Raw genomic sequence first — 23,604 nt, forward strand, 5'->3', positions numbered from 1 at the left:
TATATTGAAAAGATACACTTTGATGGTATTGAAGATTTACCTTTCTACTAATAAGTTATTTTGACTTCCTAGAAGAACCACTTACTTTCTTCTTAGTATTTATGTCAGCATTTTGAATGAAGGTCAGGTTCAACAAACAATGCCATATTCCACAGATGTGGAAGAGTAAATATTTGTTATGCAGCAGTTGTAATTGTTCCCCAATTCCCATAGCAATTTAAAGTTGGAATGGAGAGATCCATGCAATGGAGAAACTTCTTGGTATATTAGAGACAGTGTCCCATAGACCCAATTAAGAGTGGTGTTGGAAATAAACCGAAGCTGAACTAAAGCTCAAAAATGAAATGACATTCTCCTACATGTGTAACTTTTGGAGACAGAAACAAATGTTTACAAAATTAATGTTATAAAATGTGAGAGCTTTTTAGTTCAAAATATGTTTATCAAAGTAAATTCAAAGAAAGAAATTATAAATTCAAAAGATACCAAAATAAAATGTGAGAATTGAAAAATGATCTAGATATTATAAGTTACACAAACAGATATTTGTTATGAATTAAATGCATTGTCATTTAACTTTTTTGCTTACTTTATATTCATTCTTTTAGGTAAGTTAAGTTTGTGTAGAAAGTCATCACCAATCCTTTTTGTAATGAAAAATACAGATGGCAATAAAGTAAATAAATTTATGGGACAAAGGTAAAACCATAAGTTTAAGGCCACAAAAGGTTTTTGTTTTTTTCTTAAGTCCAGAATGGATAGTTTGGGGCATGATTTCAGATAGGTAGATAACATGCTAATGAATTAAAATGTTTTAGGAAAATCTATTAAGCTACTTTGTTGATATTAACACTAAGGTTTGGTAAAGTTATCCTTCAGAAATGAAGAAATAAAGATTTTCCCAAACAAACAAAAGCTAAGGGAGTTCATCACTACTAGACCTGCCTTACAAGAAATTCTGAAAGGAGTTATTTAAGCTGAAATGAAAGGAGGCTGATTGATAACATGAAAACATAAAAAAATATACAACACACCGGTAAAAGTAAATATTTAGTCATTCATAAAACTCTAATTGTGTAATACTGTGGTGTGTTAACCGTTTAACTATAGTATAAAGGTTAAAGGAAAAGAGTATTAAAAATAACTATAGCTACTATAATTTGTTAACAAATACAAAATATAAATAGAGGTAAACTGGTACATTAAAAACATAAAAGGGAAGGAGTAAAAGGCTAGAGTTTTTGTATACAAAGTTCAATTGATATCAGCATAAAACAGACTGATATATATATATATTTTTTTTTATGTAAGCCATATGGTATCATAAAGGAAAAGCCTATAGTAGATTCACAAAAAATAAAGAGAATGAAATCAGAGCATACCATCATGGAAAATGACCAATATACACAGGTAGGCTGCAAAGGAGAAAAAAGGAACAGTGGAATTCCAAAACAGCTATGACACAATTAATTAGATTAGTAAGTCTTTACATATCAATAATTACTCTAAATATGAATGGATTAAATTCTCCAATTAAAAGGCACAGAATGCCTGGATGGATTTAAAAAAAAATTATATGCTGCCTAAAAGAGACTCACTTTAGCTTTAAAAACACACATACGATGAAAGTGAAGAGATGGAAAAAGATATTCCATGAAAATGTAAGGTAGCTATAGTTACATCAGATAAAATAAACCTTAAAGCAAAAAGTGTCGTGGGAGACAAAAGAAGATCATTATATAATGATAAAGAAGTTAACTTATCAAAAAATATAACAATTGTATGCATCCAACATCAGACCACCTAATAATATATTGTATAAATACTAACAGATCTGAAGGGAGAAATAGATAATAAAACAATAACAGTATGAGACTTCAATACGCCACTTTCACCAATAGACAAATCACCCAGACAGAAAATCAACAAGGAAATATTGCACTTGAATCATACTTTCAACCAAATGGATTGACATATTAAAATATTACATCTAAGAACAGCAGGATACACGTTTTTCTCAAGTGCATACAGAACATTCTCCTGGTTAGAGCATACAACAGAGCACTTCAGAGAACTGAGGTCATACCAAGTATCTTTTCTGACCATAGTTGTATAAAACTACAAACCAGCAACAAGAGGAAAACTGGATAATTTACAAAGATGAGGAATCTAAACAACACACTCACAAACAACCAAAGGGTCAAAGAAAAAAATAAATCAAACAAGAAATAAAAAATATATCTTGAAACAAATGAAAATGGAAACACAATGTAACCAAATCTATGGGATGCTAAAAAACAAAACAGTTTTTAGAGGTAAGTCAACAGTATTAAATACATATATTAAGAAAAAAGAAAGATCTCCAATAACCTAACTTTACATCTCAAGGATCTAGAAAAGAACAAACTAAGCCCAAAGTTAGCAGTTGGAAGGAAATAACAAAAATCAAAGTGGAAATCAATACAATAGAGACCAGAATAACAATAGAAAAGATAAACAAAATTATAAAACTACTATAAGAAAACACAGGAAAAACATTCCTTGACATTGGACTTAGCAACTATTTTTTAGACATAACATCAACAGCACAAGCAATAAAAGCAAAAATGAACAGGTGGGAATACATCAAACTAAAAAGCTTCTGCATTGGGCCAGCCCATTGGTTCAGGCGGTTAGAGCTCCATGCTCCTACTTCCTAAGGCTGCCGGTTCGATTCCCACATGGGCCAGTGGGCTCTCAACCCTCAATTCAACAACTCAATTTCTCGAGTCCCGCAAGGGATGGTGGGCTCTGCCCCCTGCAACTAAGATTGAACACAGCACCTTGAGCTGAGCTGCCACTGAGCTCCGGAATGGCTCAGTTGGTTGGAGCACATCCTCTCAACCACAACGTTGCCAGTTAGATTCCTCGACTCCCGCAAGGGATGGTGGGCTGTGCCCCTGCAACTAGCAACGGCAACTGGACCTGGAGCTGAGCTGCACCCTCCACAACTAAGACTGAAAGGTCAACAACTTGAAGCTGAATGGCACCCTCCACAACTGACATTGAAAGGACAACAACTTGACTTGGAAAAAAGTCCTGGAAGTACACTCTGTTCCCCAATAAAGTCCTGTTCCCCTTCCCCAATAAAACCTTACAGAGAAAAAAAAAAGCATGTGCATAGCAAAAGAAATAATCAACAAAATGTAAAAGTAACCTATGGAGTGGGGAAAAAACATATGTAAATTATGTATCAGAGAAGAGGTTAATACTTAAAATATGTAAAGAAGTCATACAATTCCACTCCCCCCCAAAAAACATCTAATTTAAAAATGGGAAGAGTGAAATCATATGGTTCTAGATTTTTTTTCTGTGTGACTTATTTTGCTTAGCATAATAATCTCAAGATTACTATGTTGTTGCAAAAGGCACTATTTCATCTTTTCTCATGGCAGAGTAGTATTCCATTGTATATATACGACATCTTCTTTGTCCAATCATCTATTGAAGGACACTTTGGTTGTTTCCATGTCATGGCCACTGTAAATAAAGCAGCAATGAACATCAGAGCTCATATATCTTTATGGATAAATGTTTTCAGATTTTGGGAGCATATACCCAGGAGAGGGATATGAAACAAAAAGCAAAAAACGAACAAGACAAACAAATGAAGAGATAAAAACTGATAGATACAGACAATAGTTTAGTGATTACCAGAGGATAAGGGGGAGGGGGTGGTAGATGAGGGTAAATGGGGTCAAATATATGGTGATGGAAAGAGAACTGATTCTGGGTGGTGAACACATAATGTGATATATAGATGATGTATTACAGAATTGTACCCTTGAAACCTATGTAATTTTACTAACCATTCTCACCCCAATAAATTTTAATTTAAAAAAAATGGGAAGAGAAACTGAATAGATATTTTCCCAAAGAAGTCATACAAATGGCCAATAGGTACATGAAAAGATGTTCAACATCAATAATCATCAGAAGATGTAAATCAAAACCACAATGACATAGCACCTCACAACTGTTGAATGGCTATCAATAAAAAGAGAGCTACATGTTAGTGAGGATGTGGAGAAAATGGAACTCTTGCATACTGTTAGTAGGAATGCAAATTGCTTCAGCCACCAGGAAAACACTACGGACATTCCTCAAAAAGTTAAGAATAGAATTACCATATGACCCAGCAATCCCTCTTCTGGGTATCTACCCCAAAATTTTGAAACATTTATCCATAAAGATGTATGTACCTCTATGTTCATTGCAGTATTATTCATGGTGGTTAAGACATGGAAACAACCAAAGTGTCCTGCCATAGATGACTGGATAAAGAAGATGTGGTATATATGCATAATGGAATACTACTCAGCCATAAGAAAAGATGAAATTGTGCCATTTGCGAGAACATGGATAGGTCTTGAGATTATCATGCTAAGTAAAATAAGCCAGACAGATAAAGTCATAAACTAAGTGAATCTCTTGGTATCTACCCCAAAATTCTGAAAACTTTTATCTGTAAAGATATACGTGCTCCGGTGTTCATTGCAGCTTTATTTATGGTGGCCAAAACTTGGAAACAAAGTGTCCTGCCATAGATGATTGGATAAAGAAGTTGGGGTATATATACACAATGGAATACTATTCACCCATAAGAAAAGACGAAATAGTGTCATTTGTGACAACATGGATAGATCTTGAGATTATAATATCAATGAAATAAGTCACACAGAAAAAGCTGAGAACCATTTGATTTCACTGATGTGTGGTATATAAAACTGAAAACAGCAAAAGAAGAAAAACAATAATACATGCTCAATAAACATTTTTTGAATAAATGAATGAACCACAACACGTATAGAGCTAGAGATGTAGATCTATCATATTGAGGTAACAAAGGTTATTCAAAAATAAACTTGATCCAATGTAATATCATATAAATAAACTATATTGGCATTTTGTCCCATAACTCCCTTGATAGTTAAAGTACTACACTTTATTTTTAATGTGATATGTATTCTAATGTAGAAGAACAGGTTTTGTTTACAACCTACCATAACTTTTCTGGATTTGGTATGTAATGAGACTGAGAGCTAAAAGCGTCCCTTAGTAATGCACCTTATGTGTTAACTTAATAAAATAGAGGTGACATGGTAGCAGAGAATTCCCCTTGGACTTTGAGATTGTAATGAAGACTTCTTTCCTACTCTGCATTGAATCACGCAGCTCCTAAAAAGTAGAACTAGACAGAACTGATAATTGACAAAAAACAGCAATAAGAGGTATAGAAGGCAAAAGAGAAAAAGTAAAGTTGTTCAATGAACTAAAGAGCTACAGGGTATCAGGCATTGGGGGACAGGAAAAAGGATGCCTCAAAACTGACATGGTCCCTATTGTTTGAAGAGGGCAGCCCTGTGAGAAAGCCAGCATAAGGAATGGAAACCCCATTGCCATCAAAGGAATTGAGTCCCATCTAGCCCTTTGAGGAGTCTATGAGAGTGGAAACACAGAACACAAATGTAAAGTAAAAGACTAACTATTTATAAATTGTAAAAGTAAGTCCATAATATTTTATTTTCTTGTTTACATGTAATTATTATTTCTTCATAAAACTAAATAAGACAATTCATGCATAGAACTGAACAGTGCCTAAAACATTCTAAACGTCCAATAAACATTGCCTGTTTTATCATTATTAGTGTAGGATGTACTTTAATAGGCCATAAAGCTTAGAGTAGGCAAGATGTTCATCCTTAATTTTATGGAGTAATTTAGATGCTATTGAAGTATTTTGTCTCTCAGTTTCAAACCCAATTTTCTATGCTCTGCTTTGTGAGTTAGGATTAGTACACTGGAAACCACGTTTCTTCTCTGTCAGCTAGCGTCTGTTAAATTCTTCCAAAAGAGTTGTTAGAGAGAGAATGGAAGGCTGGATGAACATAAGGGAGCTCCCTGTTTCCTCTTGTTCCGGTCAACACCATGGTTCTTCACCATGATAATGGCATCTCCTTTGCTCCTTCCAGTACTGGTTTCAAGTTTTGTTTTGATTTGTTTGTTTGTTTTTCTCATGTTCTTCATTTTTTCTTTTCTATAACCCGTAACCACCAGAAGCTACCAGTGCTAACTCCTCTGAGGTTTGAATCTGTCTCTCAGGTTTTACTTCTGATAAATGAATAGCCCTGTCAAGTATTTGTCTTGAGGATCTTTTAAAGCAATAAAATATGCAATTCTCTGCTTGAGAAATGCAGTGAATCAGATAGAGGATAAGCAATAGATTTGGTTAGACTCATATTCCTACACAACTGAGTAAGAGAAGTTCGTGGGTAAGACATTTGTCTTTCTTCTAAAGTTGCTTTCTTGTGTCTAAAATGTAGTTTATGGACGTCTATTTAGTGCACGCTAAAATGGTATAACAATACTAATCATATAATCGTATGAAAGGAAAACACTGAGTAGTTAAACTAGCGCCGGAAATATGCATATGTGGGAGGAGGCAAGACTTAGACCTTGAGAAAAAGAAATATAATTCTTTTCTTTCACCAATGCATAGCTAGCACCTACCTAAGTCTGTGCCTGGCACAGTATGCTCTTTCTATAAATTTTGAATTAATGTATAAATAAATAAATGAATGAAAAACAAAATTCAGAAGAGTACATGTAGTTTCCAAAATAATTTATCAAGATCATATCTTTGGATCCTCATGATAACTCTTCAAGGATCTAATATTTCCCTACCTTTAGAGAAGAGAAAACCTAGTTCCAGAAATATAGAAATATCTGAAGTCACAGGCAAGATCTGGGAAGTCTCTGATTTGAACAAAACAGTTGACAAGCTTAACAACCCAACTATCATGGAACACACATTCTTCAAAAGTTCATATAGAATATGTACAAAAATAGATATTTTATGAGGCTGAAAGCAAGAATCAACAAATTTCCAAGAAATTATATGAAATAGTCCATATTCTTTCAAGTAAATTAAAAGTAATTAATTAAATACTCCATAACCTGAAATAATTAAAACACACTTCTAAATGACTAATGAGCAGCCAGGATATTCAAAATATTTAACAACTTCTATGGCAAGTGCTCTAATAAATCACAGTGAATGCCTGCCATAAACAAACAGTGTGCCCATAGTAACGTATGCGGCTAAACTTCAGCTTTGCTTTATAGCTCAGAGAAAAAACTGCAAACAAAAAATTAAAACCTCATAAGGCCAGGCGTGAGCTGGCACCCACTGGTACAGCTATACCGGTTGCTTATAGTAAGTATTCATTGGTTGATAGCTGTGACATCGTCTTTGCAAAGCATACTTTCAAGATCAACCCTGCTAAGAAATGAAACATAATTGAATACTATATATTAAAATTTATTGGATATTGGAAAAGTTTGCATTTAGTTTCTTATAGGAAATTTTCTTCACAAAGAGAGAAGGAAACAAAAGGCAAAGGAAGTCAAGGATAAGGAACAATAGAATTTGAAGGCAGAGCCAACACTCAGGCTTGGGCTGTATATTCACAGGTTATTTCTTATTAAATCTTCACAATAATCTTGAAAAGTATTATCTCCTTGTTCTCCATTTATAGATGAAGAGACTGACACTCACAGAAATGAAAATCATGCAGGTTCTAAGTGATAAAGCTAGTTTTCAAACCATAGTCTTGACTCTAAAGACATGATTTTCTCTACTGCCCTCTAGTCAGAAGGGAAATATCCTGAGGTCCAGTTGCATCTGAATCAGGAAAATTAATTCAAAGATATTAGAGGGCAAGAAAGTTAAGCTATCCTCAGTGAATTTAACCTCAGAATTTCTCCAAAGCTGTTAACTGGATATATAGGTGTATTCATGGAACTAGGATGACCAACTTCTCAAAAATTATGGCAAAAGCCATGGATAAGAGTGAATAATGCTTAGACTTTGTCTTGAACCCAGTGTTGTATCATCCTCCTGAGAAACTCATTGAGATCCATGTACTTACAGGTAACCGACGATAATCACCCGGAACCAAGTGTTTTAACCAACCAGAAAACTGCTAACTAAACTTAGGGTCACAGGTTTTCAGTGTGATACAATTTAGGGATAACAAATTTTTAGGTTCATGAATTTTCAGTGTATGAGAGAGGCAGAAAACATGACTAGTTAGGAGACTGGATGTAGAGTCACGCTGTTTGGACCGGAGCTCACATCTACCTTACTAATCTATAGCCTATGAAATAATTCAACTTCTCTGAACCTCAGTTTTCCTATTTATTGAGAGGGTTAAATGTAGCAGCTCATTCACCCACACTTTATAGCACTGCTCTCACTCTACAAAAAGGATCTTAGTTTTGAAAAACTAACGAGCTGGAGGAATAGGTAGCGTTCCACTATAACCAGGTTTGCTTGTGGTGATAGCGCATCAGCAGGTAGATGGCATCTAGCCATTATGTGATGATCCAAAATTTAAACACTAATGATGGATATTAAATTTGATACTATGGATGGTATGATTTTTGATGCAGATATTATAGGTAATATCTCTGCAGTAGATGAAGAAGCAGAGCAACCATTACTAATTGTCCTTCACATTTTAGGGAAGAAAAAAGTAGAAACTACTAAAAAGAGAAGCAAGTTGCAAGACATAGAGAGGCATGGCTAGGCATAGTCACCAAGATCACAAAAGGCTAAAAGGGAATATCCTAACTCAAAGAAAGGAAATCAGAGATAAGGACATTGGCGATTATCAGAGATACTAATGTGGAGAAGAGGGACTAGGACCCAGTTGGTGCAGAAACGGTTCCTGTGGGGCAGGAAGGAGAGTCAACAGTGGTGCCCAAAGTTGTCGTAAGCTCAGTAGGGCCCTAAACCGAGATAGAAGAGCAATGATTTTACTGCGCCCAGATAGGAAATTCTTATGACTATCTCTGGACAACATCCATGAGGTTCCCAGAGAAATGGGAAAAGAAAAGCCCTCTTCCCTGATTCAGATGAATTAAAATGAAGCAACCACTTCAGTGACTAATGTTTTCTGTAGCTCAGGCAAGGGAACACAGTAAACATCACTTGTGTTGCAGATACTTTCCATCCTCATAAAACCCTGAACATATACGTGTTTATACAATAAGGAATGTGAAGTCCAAAAAAGTTGTACAAACGGCCCCGGATCACACAGCTAAGAAGTGGCACAACGAAGATTAGACCACAATTAAACAGACCCCGAAATTCATACACTTTCAATCACCCAATCATATATGTCAATTTTTTTATTGGTAAAAGATCTTCCTGTCCATCTCCTTAGCAAATAGACAAAGAACAATTTTCAGCTGTATTTGGCCCCTGATCATATAAAACACAATGGTTCAAAAGAGGCCAATCGGCCGAGGAAGACATTTCTTTTCTACTTGTTGTCTCATAGCCTCATAATCTCCTCTCACGGGAATATAAAACACTGTCTGATATTTACACCAAAGCAGAGAACTACATCTCAGAGGACGTCATTAAAAGTTGACTGACCTACTTCTCTCAGATACCAAGGTACAAATAGGTTACATAGGGATGGGATCCCATGTGCTTGCAACCGTCTAAAGCTTGTTAAAGTAAACTTGTAACTTTTTAACAACACTCTTCCCTCTACAAGTTTTCTAGAGGGAACCTTGGATTGTTCCTAGGAGACACAATTCTCCTTAGTTACAACTTAACACGAAAAAAGAGTGTAAGAGATCATCATGTGGAAAATTCTAAAAGTGGAATCATTTTTTCTAGAAAGAGAAAGCAGCCTCTATGCACTTGTCATCACCAAGTCATTCATAAAATATAATTAGAGAGGGTAAAGAAGACGTATTCTAATGGAAATATTAAGTAGAGAGAGAGAGAGGTGATAAACTGATGGGGAAGGGAATAATATAGCATACGCATTTTGTTTAGTCACATAGAATTAAAGAGATTAACCACAGTCCCCACCCCTCCACATTGCTTTAGACCCAGCTTGTTTTACTCAATACATTCATTGTATAGCAGTGAAGATAATTTGAGTTCATGACTCCCAGAAGACATGAATTCACACAGATAGTCCATTTTCATCTTGGGAAATCAATTGAGGGCCCATATAATTAATGTTGTGGTTTTTAAAAAAATCATTACAGTTGTTTGGAAATAGACTGATCTAAATTGAAAGTGGAGAGTTCTTTTTTTCTTCACTGTTCACATAAATCCAGGACAACCATGGGTCAGGACACTATAAAGGAGAATCCCGAGTAGGATTCCTCCCACCTGGACTAAGTTTCAATAAGTTAAGATTTTTTTTCTAACTCTGAATTTACATAATCTATAATGACATTTAAATATGGTACAAGTTAAGTGTTCAGCTCAGGATCAGTAAGATGATAAATGGTAAGTAAAAAAAGAATGATAAATAAATAATCATACTAATTAGCACCCCTTTATGACAGGACAGTTCATCACATCAATTCAGAATCACTGTGGAATAATCATGACCTTCCAAAAGAACCTGTTGATTAGGGTCCTTTTGGAGGATACAGACGAACAAATTATGTGTTCACCTGCATGTAGATATGTCAACATCCATTACAGAAAATTTAAGATGTGGATGGCCAATGTTTCTAACAGTAGCTATATGATCACATATCCATGAATGATTCATTGACAGTACGAATATTTGTACCGATTGTAACACAAATGTGAGTAAGTGAACTACGGCTGATCAAACTACTTTACTTTTGTTGGGAATTTTATGTAATCACTCAAATTTGCAAAGTAATTTTAGAGAACTCAAAATTGAAAGTTTCAAATAAATGTGTCATTTTTAACATTACCTACTATTCATCATAACTGAAAATGTATCAGTATCTGTGCCTTTGGCATCTGGTAGCATTGGGTACAGGCATCTGTGGTGAGAAGGTAATCTACCCAGCCCTGCGTCTCTGTCATACCTTGCTCTTCACCCACCCCCAAGATACACAAAGCCCGAGGAAAGTAGGATGCAGTACCTTAGCCCTGGATACAAATGAAACACCCACAGATGAGCATAGAAAGACAGCCCTGACCCTTGAAAGTATGAGCTCTGCTTCCAAATATTTTCTGCTTTGTTTTATAGGAACCTGTGCTGCATATGAAAGTCAGAATGCAGCATCTTCTCTCATCTTAAGACAAAGTTTACTGTCCAGAAAATAGTCCTTACAAGATATCAAGTTGTGGCCATTTCTCAGTTTAGTATGAATGAGAAACTGGGCCCTAACAAGGGATGATATTCAAAAAATATTTAACAAGTAAGGCATAGGCAACAACGAATCAGAATAGAAACCCAGCTGGAATGACATGTTAGACTGTAAGCAGAGTTGTGGTTTGATCTGTATCACATTTGAAAAAGATCCATCATAGTGCTGTATGGAGAATATACTGAAGGAAGGTAAGAATGAAAGGTGAGAGACCAGTAGGAAGCTGTTGCAGAAATGTTATTTTAAGCAGGAGCTCATGTCTTGTCAGACTGTACACTACACATCTTTGAGTGTCCCACAGCTTTTGGGTCTGCCAGCATGACTGCTGAGCAAAATTGACTTGAATACATTTACCAAGAAAAACGAGCCTCTTCTAATTTAGATGGAATTATCTTAAATGACTTGCAAGGCTTTGTGTAATCACATTCAATAAGTTATATAATTTTGTCTCATACAAGCATTCAGTATTTTCCCCTACTCATTAAAGAATAGATTCCATTCTTTGGTGGCAGCAATTCATTTTGATACCCCTTCTATTGATTTTTATAACTTCACATTGAAGCAGAATGATTACGTCTGTGTTATTTACCAAAACCAACTAAAAGTGATTATTTATAGCATCAACAGTAGGCAAACTGTACTCAGACTCACTGATTCATAATCAAATATAATAATGTTAACTGTTTTTTATGAAGTGCCATAAGTACTCTTTATGACATAACAACCTTGTCAGTCATCTGTAAACTTGAAAAGCTGTCACATAAAAAGGAGTATGTACTTATTTTTGTTGTTCAATAGGAAATGCTGAATAGCATATAGAGAGTGATATATGCAGTTAAATATAAAGAATGTTCTAATGATAAGAACTATCTAAAAATAACCTGTATAGCCTCATGAAATGCTCTAACCATTACTGGGTTTGGGGGCAGAAGTAAGATGAACATCAGCCATACTTAGATGTGTTTCTGTCATCTCATAAGGGTTACAACTAGATTAATTTAATGATTTTCAGCTCTAAGATCCAATAATTTAGAATTTTACTATTTTACTGGTGTGATTATATGAGTATGCACTTAATTATCTTTACCTCCATTATGAAAGTGATTGAAATTATTCCAAAAATAAATAAAATGTAAGCAGTCCCCTGAAAGAATAAGTTGTAATTATTATTGCAGGATTATTTCTGATAGTGAAAAAAATGAAAACAAGGTAAATGCCCATTACTTGAGAATAGGTTAAACGAATCATGAGACATAGGCGTAAATATGGTAGACTACTATGTACTACTAAAAACAAGTTTTCCCTGAGTATTTGATGATAAGTGAAAATCTGCTTATGACATAATTTTAAGCATAAGAAAATGTAAATTACAGATAAAGGTAGAAATTTTATGGCTTGTAATATAACGTTTCTCATGTTTTTCTCTAAGTTTGAGTCTATATTTCTGAGCCTGTATATTTTTATCAACTGTGTCCAAGTTTACTCAATGTTGTCAAAGGGCTTGGCCCATATCAGGTGCTCAATAAATACCTGATAAATGAACAGGAGGGGAAACGTGTGACATATTTTTTAAATAATTTTTTACTTGTTAACTACAGCTGCATTTCAATATTATATTAGTTTCAGGTGTACAACACAGAGATTAGACATTTATATAACTTATGAAGTGTTCACCCCAATAAGTCTAGTACCCAACTGCAACCATACATAGTTATTACAATATTATTGACTATATTCTCTATGCTGTACTTTACATCCTGAGACTATTTTTATAACTGTGGATTTTATAACTGTAATCCCTGAGACTATTTTTATAACTGTGAATTTTTATAACAGTGAATTTTTCACCCATCGACCTAAACCCCCTCCCATCTGGAAACCATCAAAATGTGCTCTGTATCATGAATCTGTTTCTATTTTGCTTTTTATTTATTTTCTTTTTTAGATTCCACATGTACGTGAAATCATATGGTATTTGTCTTTCTCTATCTGACTTTTTTCACTTAGCTTAATACCCTCTAGGTCCATCCATGTTATCACAAATGACAAGATTTGATTCTTTTCATGGCTGAGAAATAGTCCATTGTGCATATGTACTACCTCTTCTTTATCCAATTGTTTATCGATGGACACTTAGGTTGCTTCTATATCTTGGCTATTGTAAATAATGCTGCAGTGACCATAGAGGGCATTAAGAATAGAACTATCATATGATCCAGAATGTCCTCCTCTGGGTACCTACTCAAAAAATCTGAAAACATTTATCCGTAAAGATATATTTACCCCCATGTTCATTGCAGTATTATTCACAGTGGTCAAGACATGGAAACAACCAAAGTGTCTTTCGATAGATGATTGGATAAAGAAGATGTAATACATATATACAATGGAATATTAGTCAGCCGTAAGAAAAGATGAAATACACCACTTGTGACAACATGGATGGATCTTGAGATTATCATGCTAAGTGAAATAAGTCAGAGAGAAAAAGTCTAAAACCATATAATTTCAGTCATAAGTGGGATATAAAACTGAAAGCAACAAAGGAATAAGACAAACAAATAAAGAAACAAAAACTCATAGACAAAGACAACAGTTTAGTGGTGACCAGGGGGTACGGGGGCATAGGGGATGGGAGAAGAGAGTAAAGGAGTCAAATATATGGTGATAAAAGGAGAACTGATACTGGGTGGTGAACACATAATGTGATTTATAGATGGTGTAATACAGATTTGTGCACCTGTAATCTATGTAACTTTACTAACAATTGTCACCCCAATAAACTTTAATTAAAAAATAAAAAAATAAAAAATGAACTCAGGGAATGAAATGAAGGGAATCTCTGATCCTGGTCCTCCAAACTAGTCATTACCTTCAAAAAGCAAAAAAAACTGAAAAGCTGCTGAGACTCCAGCAAAAAACTGTTACACTTCCACTTCCCATTTTCTATGATTTTTCTTATTTACCATTTATAGATATTATGAAAATCATCAAAATTGCCTAATAAAATAATAGGGGAAAATACATACACTATACTGTTAATTATAAAAGCACATAATAAATCAAGAAATGCAGTGTGCTCTCAGGCATGTAAATATAGAATATGAACAGGTATATATAAAAATTAATATTTATTCTATAATTATGAATGACTTTCATTTCTTCCTTTACATTTTCCTAAACTTCTCATATTTCCTATAACTGAGTATTATTTGTATAATCAGGCAACTAATACTTCAGAGGAAAACAAAAGTTACTGTTTAACAAGTCAGGTAAAATCAGGCCTTTGAGACAGCATGTCTAACATATCAAAAAGTTACTACCTTCTGTATAATTTAAAGATTCAACTTTAAATCACTCCTGGATTACAGTGTCTTAGGAAAAAACAGAGGAGTGTTTAAATTGGCCGCCAGATCCACTGTTGGGACCTCTGGAAATATTTAGAGCTCAGAGGTAGGAAAGTACTTACATGGCACATTGATTTACTACTGCATAAAACCTTATCAGATGATGTTCTGTTGGGTAGAAAGCTTTATCTTTCCTCTCCCACACGACTACTGATAGTTGTCTCTGATCATGGGATACTAGACTGTGGGTTCTAGAGCACAGCGAAAGCCCTAGGAAGAAAACTAAGAAGTCAACTCATTGAGGAGGAGCAGCAAAGTGTCACAAGAAGTTAATGAAACATTAATGAAAAGGAGAATGTTTTCCTTATTTTAGAAAACCGATATCCCAATTAGCCATGCTGTCTATTGTACATAGAGAAGATGGAGATCCTACACTGAATGTAATAGGGAACATTAGGACAAAGTTGAGAAGAGGTATTTGCAGAAAGGAAACGGTGACTGGGAACTGGGAGTTATGAATATTTTATTTTAAATGTGTTGAATAAGACAATGAAAAATTAAAGAATTATTGGATGAAGAAAATTCTGTGAATATACATGAATATCATTTTTAAAAAGTCACTTTCCTTTACCATAGAAAAGAAAAGAATATCAGCCTGGGGTTCTGATTAAACTAACATGTATTGTACACCCAAACTTTCAGTTATGTAATATTAATCCTCACAAAAACCCTAGAAACAGGTGTCATTGCCCTGTTTTAAATGACACATCATGCTGAGAGATAGTGTTTTGCTAAGGTTTCTACAGCCAATATGCCAAAACGCCCAGAGTGAAGTTTAGGTACTCCAAGCCAAATGTGTTCCGATAAGATGTAGCACTTCTCTGTCTCAGCAGTTAAGGGGACAAAGGAGTAAGAGAGGACAGGGCCACAGTCTTTCAGAGACACAGAGTTATTGGACTCTAGCAAAGCCCTTAGAGATGGTCAAAGCAAGATGATGACACACTGGGTGAAGCCACTCAGCAGTGAACCTAGCTCATTGAAGCTCCCAGCAACAAAGCATCCTTGGTTTCCACACAGAAATGTGAATGAGAAAACCCGGGGTAATTCTCAAAACCATGTAAGAAAATGAGAAGAGGCCTTGGTCTAACTAGAGCACCACTGCTCATTATTAACAACTTTGGGATTCAGAAGGGGTCATTTATTTGGTGAGCATGGGAGAACTAGCACCAGGGATGTCTGATGTCATGAATACATTGTTTCATAAATGGGAGGGGAAGCTAGCTGAAGTAGGAGATAGGATGCAATATTTAGTGCATTTGATTTCCTTCTGAGGGGAGAGAGACACCGCCTATTTCAAGAGGTTCCATAGGTTAAAATCAGGGAGTTGGGTGAGTACATGTGCTTTACAAACTACTACTCTCTACTATTTTTTTTAATTAAAGTTTACTGGGGTGACAATTGTTAGTAAAGTTACATAGATTTCAGGTGTACAATTCTGTATTACATCATCTATAAATCCCATTGTGTGTTCACCACCCAGAGTCAGCTCTCCTTCCATCACCATGTATTTGATTACTCTGTTCTATTAGTAAACATAGGAGAAGGGTGAATGCATCATGATCCAAGTCCTCAAGCACAGTTTGCTTTCTTTCTAGAGGTGATGTCCAAAGATGAGCATCAGTCTAAGGACTGACCTTTTGGAGACAGACAGACCAAAAACAGAGAACCAACAAACTGAAATGTTACCTATTTTTTGTCAGAAATAAAGAAGCTGAGGTAACATTAATCACTAATACCCCCCACACTCCTCACCACAGGTATCGCTTCCACCTTATCTTTTTACTGTGTGATATAGTTGAGTGCCTGATAAAATGCATCCCTTAAATACTGCCCACCTGGGCCATTCTAAATGGTGAACTCTAGAATCCTATTCTAAGAACTGGGAATGTATCAGTGTATCTGCTCAGGATGGATACATTTGTGAAGTGATTGCCTGAAATCAAAATATCAAATGGCATTAAGTCAGTCTATGTAATAAAGCAACAAAATATCTCTAGCCAATATCCTTTCCATTAACTGTTCTTACCCTTTCTTGAGTTTTAGTGAAAACTGGAGACAAAAGTTTGCAAATCCTTGTCACTGTATCCTTAAAAGAAAAATTTTAAAATAGTTCTGATTTTCAGTCATGAAATATACATTGTTAAAAGAAAATTTGGAGATTGAAGGAAAATTAAGAATATTAATAATGTCCCATTCTTATATTCCAGAGAAAACTAATTTTGCTGTGGCTTTTCTCAGTCACATATATACAAATTGCAATCATTTACATTGTTATGCAACTTCCCATATTAATGTAATATACCATGGATGTACATTTTCCTTCCCTTTAACTCTTCTCCAAGACTACAACTTTCATTGGTTGTATAATATATGAGGGTATGGCTTATCATGTGTATAGCATGACCCCCAACAAGCACAAACCAGAATTCCAAAGGAAAAAATTGCTGTAACTATTTAAATTATGATTGAACTTGAAACATCAAAAGATATGCAATGTCATTTATTTGTTTTATTCTATGCTATTGGGTGGATCATTCAGGGGGAAAATATTAAACAATAATGATATTTGACTACTTTAAGAGATACACTCGAGAGTTTCACCATTTTTAGTTACGTGGTCTGGCGATTTCAGAAATAACCATGTATTCTCTTACATCTATATTCCTAAGAGATTTTACCAATAATGAGTATTGTATTTTATCAAATGCTTTTTGACATCTTGTTAGATGACCATGTGCTTTGTTTTGGGTTTTTTGCCCAGTTGTTTAGATTATATTGATAGATTTTTAAATATTAATTTGGAATTTTGTGAATTCACAAAATAAATTAAATCACTTTAGTATACAGTTTGAATATATTTTATGATTTTTGCATATATATGCATAAGTAATGTTGATTCAGTTTTATTCTATGCTTGATAATTTGGGACAACAATCTATTTTAGTTTGATAAAATGTTTTTGTAAAATGTTCCATAATGTTCCATATTGAAACATGTTTTATGGCACAGAAATTATTTCTTGAAAGTATAAAGTAACTCTCTTAAGCATTCTGCATCGTGTCCATTTTGATAAATAAGTTCTCAAAAATGGGATCCCTATTACTTACCACAGTATATATGGCCTAGTGTGAATTGCATAAATAAGTAAATAAAGAATCACATGAGAGATATAAGTACAGAGTGCTGTGCAGTGCACAGAAAGGTCATCCTCCTCACAGCAGGAGATGAGAATGTTATCCCAGAAAAGGTAATATCTAAGTTAGGAGGGGACCCTCTGGGTTAAGAAAACACCGGATACAAATACATAAAGAAGAAAGAGTGTAGTATTATGGGGAGGCTGAAAGAAACTCAGCATTGTCATTGCAGAGCATCTGGGGTGTCAGTAGAACCTCCAGAATTTCCACATTAGGGGGATCTAGAACAATGTGATTGGAGGAGGTGCTAGAAGACTTGTCCTGAAGTTGTATTGCAGAGCACGTACATTTTTTTTTTACACAGATTATATTTATGTATTAGAATGTTTTTGTGAGGTTGCTGATGAAGATCATGGTGAAACAAAACCTACTTTGACACTGTCATGGGCACAGAAATGGTGTAAGTGAAAGAAAGGTAACGGAAGAGGTTCAGATAGACCTACATGATGGGTTGTTTCAGTGTTTTTGGTAAAGTTACTGTTTCTGTTTTCTCTTTTTTTAACCTAAATTCTTAAAAATGGCCTCCCTCACTTGGTACCTTTCTTGAACAGAAAGAAAGAGAGCTGTTCTTCCTTCATCTTTATCTGTATATGTAAATCTTTACTATTACTATATTACATAAACTAAATATCACTTTTTATACAAGATCTGCCAATTAAGTTTGTGAACTCATCCTAGAAAAAATGCTACATACCTCATTGCTGAATATCACTACAGTCACCTTCAAAGTACTCCCCTTGGGAAGCTATGCACAGATAACAGAGCCTAGTCTACCCTTCAAAGCAATTTTGGAACTCTTTTTCTGGAATGCCCATCAGAGCTGTCATCGTATTATTCTTGACATCCTGAATGTCATCAAAATGTCTTCCTTTCATATTTCCTTTATTTTCAGATAAAGAAAGAAACATTGGGGGCCAAATCAGGTGACTAGGGAAGGTATTCCAATACAGTTGTTTGTTTACTGGCTAAAAACTCCCTCACAGACAGTGTGGTATGAGCTAGTGCATTGTCGTGATGCAAAAGCCATGAATTGTTGGTGAAAAGTTCAGGTTGTTTTCCTCTTAACTTTTTTATGCAGCCTTTTCAGCTCTTTCAAATAGTAAACTTGGTGAACTGTTTATCCAGTTGGTACAAATTTATAATGAATAATCCCTGTGATATCAAAAAATGTTACCAACATCGTTTTGAGTCTTGATTTGGACTGACGGAAGTTTTTTGGTCATGGAGAATTGGTTGACTTCCATTGTGCACTTTGATGCTTTGTTTCAGGGTCATATTGGTACACCCATGTTTCATCACCAGTGATAACACAACCCAAAATATCGTCTTACCTCTCTAAAAGGTCTTGGCAAATTTCGCCTCTCCTTTGCTTTTGTTCATCGGTGAGCTCCTTCAGGACCATTTTTGCACACACCTTTCTCATGTCAAGATTCACAGTTAAGATTTTCCTGTTTCTCTATCGATGTTTCCTTGGTCTGCTATGCTTCTCAGTCAGTCGACAATTTTGATTCACAATTCAATGAATTTTTGCAATCTTTTTGTCAGTACTGCTCATTACTGGCCACCCTGACCTCTCTTCATCAGGGATGCATTCTCTCCCCTCAAAAAAATGTTTAATCCATTTGTACACTGCCATTTGCTTCATGGCTTTATCCCCATAAACTTGGACTAAGACGTCCCTGATTTCACTTCCTCTCTTGCCAAGTTTCACAAGAAATTTAAAATTTGTTCATTGCTCTAATTCAAGCTCAGACATTCTCAAGACAGTACACAAAGACACACAACAATAATGAATACCACTCAGCAAGACACCACCACATGTCAATACGAACACAGCTGTGAGACACTGATATACCAAGGTTATTAAACCTTACTGAGCTGTTTGTACACTGCTGCCAATGTAAGTGCATGGTGCAAATGTAATTGTCAGACCTTGTATTTCTTCCTTGGGAAGCTCTCCTTTTTGGACATCTGTTATACAACATCATCCATTCCTCCTACGCTTATTATGTTTGTGTCTGAGAGAAAAGCTGTATCCTTCACTGGCTGTGCTGTGCAATGGCTGTTTCTCTTGGTTTGGGCTCCACTGAGGGTGCATCCCTGGCTGTGAGGGCCTATGACTGGTATGTAGCCATAGGCATCCCACTGAGGTACCCCATCATCATGAACAGGGTGCTACCTATGCACATGGCTGCATGGTCTTGGATCCTAGTCTCTCTAAACACCTTAGTGCAAACTGTCCTGACAATGTTGTCATCTTTCTGTGGGAATAACATCATTTATTCTCTTACCTGTGAGATTCTGGCTCTTCTGAAACTCAAATGTTCAGATATCTCCACAAATATTGCTATCATGACAGTGGCAAATACTGTTTTATTGGTCATTCCTCTACTGTTAATTTTCATCTCCTATACTTTCATCCTCTCTTCCATCCTGAGAATTAATTCTGCTGAAGGCAGAAAAAAGACTTTTCTATCTATACAGCCCACCTGACTGCAGCCATCTTATTCTTTGGTTCAGCCATTTTTATATACATGAAGCCCAAGTCAAAGGACTCAAACACATCCGATGAAATTATTGGACTGTCTTATGGAGTGGTAACCCTGATGTTGAACCCCACTATCTACAGCCTGAGGAATAAAGAGGTAAAAGCTCTGAAGAAAGTCCTGAGCAGACACCTGCATTTAATGAAAATGTGAAAGAACTGAGGCATGTGATCTCCTCAGTGTGGGACCAAATCAGGTATTTTGTGTTTACAGATGAAGTCGTGAACCCAGTGTCAAGAGAACTCGTCTGCTTCTAAGACCAAATATGGAACTCTCATTCTTTTCAACACAGAATGCTTATGTAAAACATTCTGAATAGAGTCTTGTCTGCAATTTCTAACTGCATGCAATTCTGCCAGTTTGTCCCATATAGGGCACATGGCTTTTCCTCTAGATGAATCTCTCTCCTCTTTGTTCTCTGCTATCTCCTTTCTCTTCTCCTTGTTCTTTGTTTTTCTCTGTCTTCTCTTTCCCATTTCTTCCTCCTTTTTCTCCTTGCCCCTTCCTTCTCTCTCTATTCCTTCAGTCTTCCTGGTATCCTTTCTCAGTCCCTTTGAATTGAACATTTATTGTTTTGTAGGCCAGCATCCATTCTTCTAATAAAAGAATGCAAATATTTTTATTTTACTTTATTGACAATTAAAACAGTCCCTCCCTTTAAGTCCATGTGGTGCTAGATGGGGCTGACTCTACCCTCCGAAAATTCTGGTAAGCAGGGAACAAAAGCTTAGGCAATTAAAGAAGCAAATTCCGCTAGTCACAGTGATTCATTTAGCTAGCACGTGACTCCCACCAGGCTAATCAAACTCAACCCCAGAATGCTGTCTCACTGTGAGAAAAGAGGCATTCTTTCTGCTAGGGTTGCAAAACTGGTCAAACCTATGCCTGGAGCCAATCTTTGCCAATATGTGGAGAGAGCGTGAGAGGCAAAGGGCTCTTGAGAGAAGGAGGGAGAGTCTTTCTGATCCTGTTATTTTAACTCCTTGATCCAGCTGTGTCTAAAGTCAGTTCACAATTATTCTTATTAGTTATATGAGTCAATAAATTACCTTTTCATAAAAACTAATTTTGAGTTGAACTTTTGTCACTTATAATCAATTAATCATATAGTCCTAACTAGAGTATTCCTTTGCATCTCCTCTCTCCTATTTTTGAGACAAAAAAACAAAAACATGAGGATATATTACGTAAGTGATCTCAAGTTCTCCATTCTTCAGGGGCTCCCCTTTCCTTTAATAACTAAATAATCTAATTTCTATTCTACATGCCCACAGGCACTCCAATTATCTCCCTAATAATTTCTGTGGAGTGCTCACATTTTCCTAATTTCTGGTTTTCTTTTTTTACACCGCACTACTGTTCTAAACTTTTCCATCAACCCTTGCTGGTAATCTTATACGCCTCTGTGTTAAGCTCTCAACAGTACATTTTATCCATAAGTCTCCTAAATATCCACATTCAAAAGGCCACTACATATACACAACCATCCAAACGAAAACCCAACGACAAACACACACACACACACACACACACAAAAAAAAAAAGGCCACTATGTTTAACACCTTTACCTTGGCTTGAAAATAAGATTATTTTAAAATGGAGAATGAGACATTACTCAATATAATGAATATTATTGGTATTAGTGATAAAAGGACTATTGAAAATAAATTTTATGCTTCCAGTCAAAAGGTTTAAATTTCAAAGCATTTTGAAAGATAGCATAAGTGCACAACTCAGTGACTGGGGAACAAATGAAAGAGAGAGAGCGAGGAAGTAGAAGAAGAGGGGCCAGGAAGTGGAGAGGTAGAGGTAAAGGGAGATTGACAAAAGAAGGGAAGGAAAGAGGTAAGGAGAAAGGAAAGAAGAAAAGAGAGAAAAATAGGAAGGAGAGAAAGAAGTTAAGGAGGGAGGGAGAGCAGGAGGAAGGGAAGGAGAGATGTAAAGATTGGAAAGGGAGAAACAAATTTGTCATTTTTGCCTGAAAATAAAGTTGTCTACATAGAAACAGAAAAACAATCTATAGAAAGAAAGTCTTAAAATTTAAATTAATAAGAGGCTCTAGCAAGGCTGATAAGTCAATACACAAAATTCAATAGTATTTTCTGAAGCAGTTATAACTGGTTAGAAATGTAGATTAAAAAGCATCTCACACCACCAGGAAAAGTATGAAGCGCCCACAAAAAAATCCATAAAAGCTGCACAAAGAATTTTTGAAGAAACATATAAATCTTCATTAACATGCATAAAAGAAAACCTCCCACAAATTGAGGAGCTAGATTTTGTTCCTATTAGGAAAATAAAAATAAATATGTGAATTCATCTCAAATATTTCAATAAATTTAATGTAATTTCAATAAAAATGAAACTGGATTTTTTTTAATTTAAGAAGTTTACCCCAAAATTCAAATTGAACAGTAAAAGACCAAGAATAGCCAAGACACTGTGAGAATATGAACTGCATTATTTACTGTACCAAATGTCAAGATGAATGAGAAAGCTACTGTAATTCAGATAGCATAGTATCGGTGCAGGTAAAGATAAATACTATATCAATGAAATAGAGTAGAGAAGTCAGAAATAGCCTGGGCATATGGGAATGTTTACAACCTAAATAAATGCTATTTGACATAAGATGGCAATGCAAATCACTTGAAGTACTTAATAAATTGTGCTTTGAAATAGGACTACTAATATTGAAAAAAAAAGATCAAATTAAACCTCCACCTCACTCTGTCATCAAAATAAGTAACTGTAAAATATCTAGAGGAAAATATAGGAGAATGTCTTCCTAGGCAGTGATAGGAAGAGTATATCTTAAATGAGTCAAGAAAAAAAACCCACAAAATTTGAAGGATTCATAATTCAAATTTAGAAAAATGTATACGGCAAAATTGCATTATTAAGACATTTAAAGAATTGCACAAATGGAAAACTGTATCAGTAACAAATACAGCCAAAAAAGGATTAGTACCCAGAATATTAAAAAAAAAAGCTACCAAATCAATAAGAAAAAGATGAATAACAAAACAGAAAAGTGAGCAAAGTATATACACAGGGACCTCAAAGAAAAGGAAAATAGAATGGCCTATAAAATTATTTTTAAAAGTTCAATTCACATAAAATCAGATGAATGTAAATTAAATCAATCAGACATTTCTCAGCCAAAAGATACACAAATATTAAATTTGTCAAGAATATGGAGAAAGAAGAAATCCTATTCACTGCCAGTGGGAGTATTAAGCCAATACCATA

General features: G+C 35.2%; 1 protein-coding gene across 1 annotated transcript in view; it reads left to right on the forward strand.

Annotated features, from left to right (window-relative positions):
- OR13D1 (olfactory receptor family 13 subfamily D member 1) overlaps positions 1-20,505 on the forward strand; it is a 37,967-nt gene extending 17,462 nt beyond the window's left edge. The window contains 3 exon segments of the mRNA XM_019734154.2: positions 19,738-19,872; positions 19,875-20,270; positions 20,273-20,505. Coding sequence (XP_019589713.2) covers positions 19,738-19,872; positions 19,875-20,270; positions 20,273-20,505 — 764 coding nt within the window.
- Positions 20,506-23,604: the final 3,099 nt, after the last annotated feature.

The sequence above is a fragment of the Rhinolophus sinicus genome, linkage group LG04 (assembly GCF_036562045.2).
Source record: "Rhinolophus sinicus isolate RSC01 linkage group LG04, ASM3656204v1, whole genome shotgun sequence".
In the NCBI taxonomy this organism is placed as follows: domain Eukaryota; kingdom Metazoa; phylum Chordata; class Mammalia; order Chiroptera; family Rhinolophidae; genus Rhinolophus; species Rhinolophus sinicus.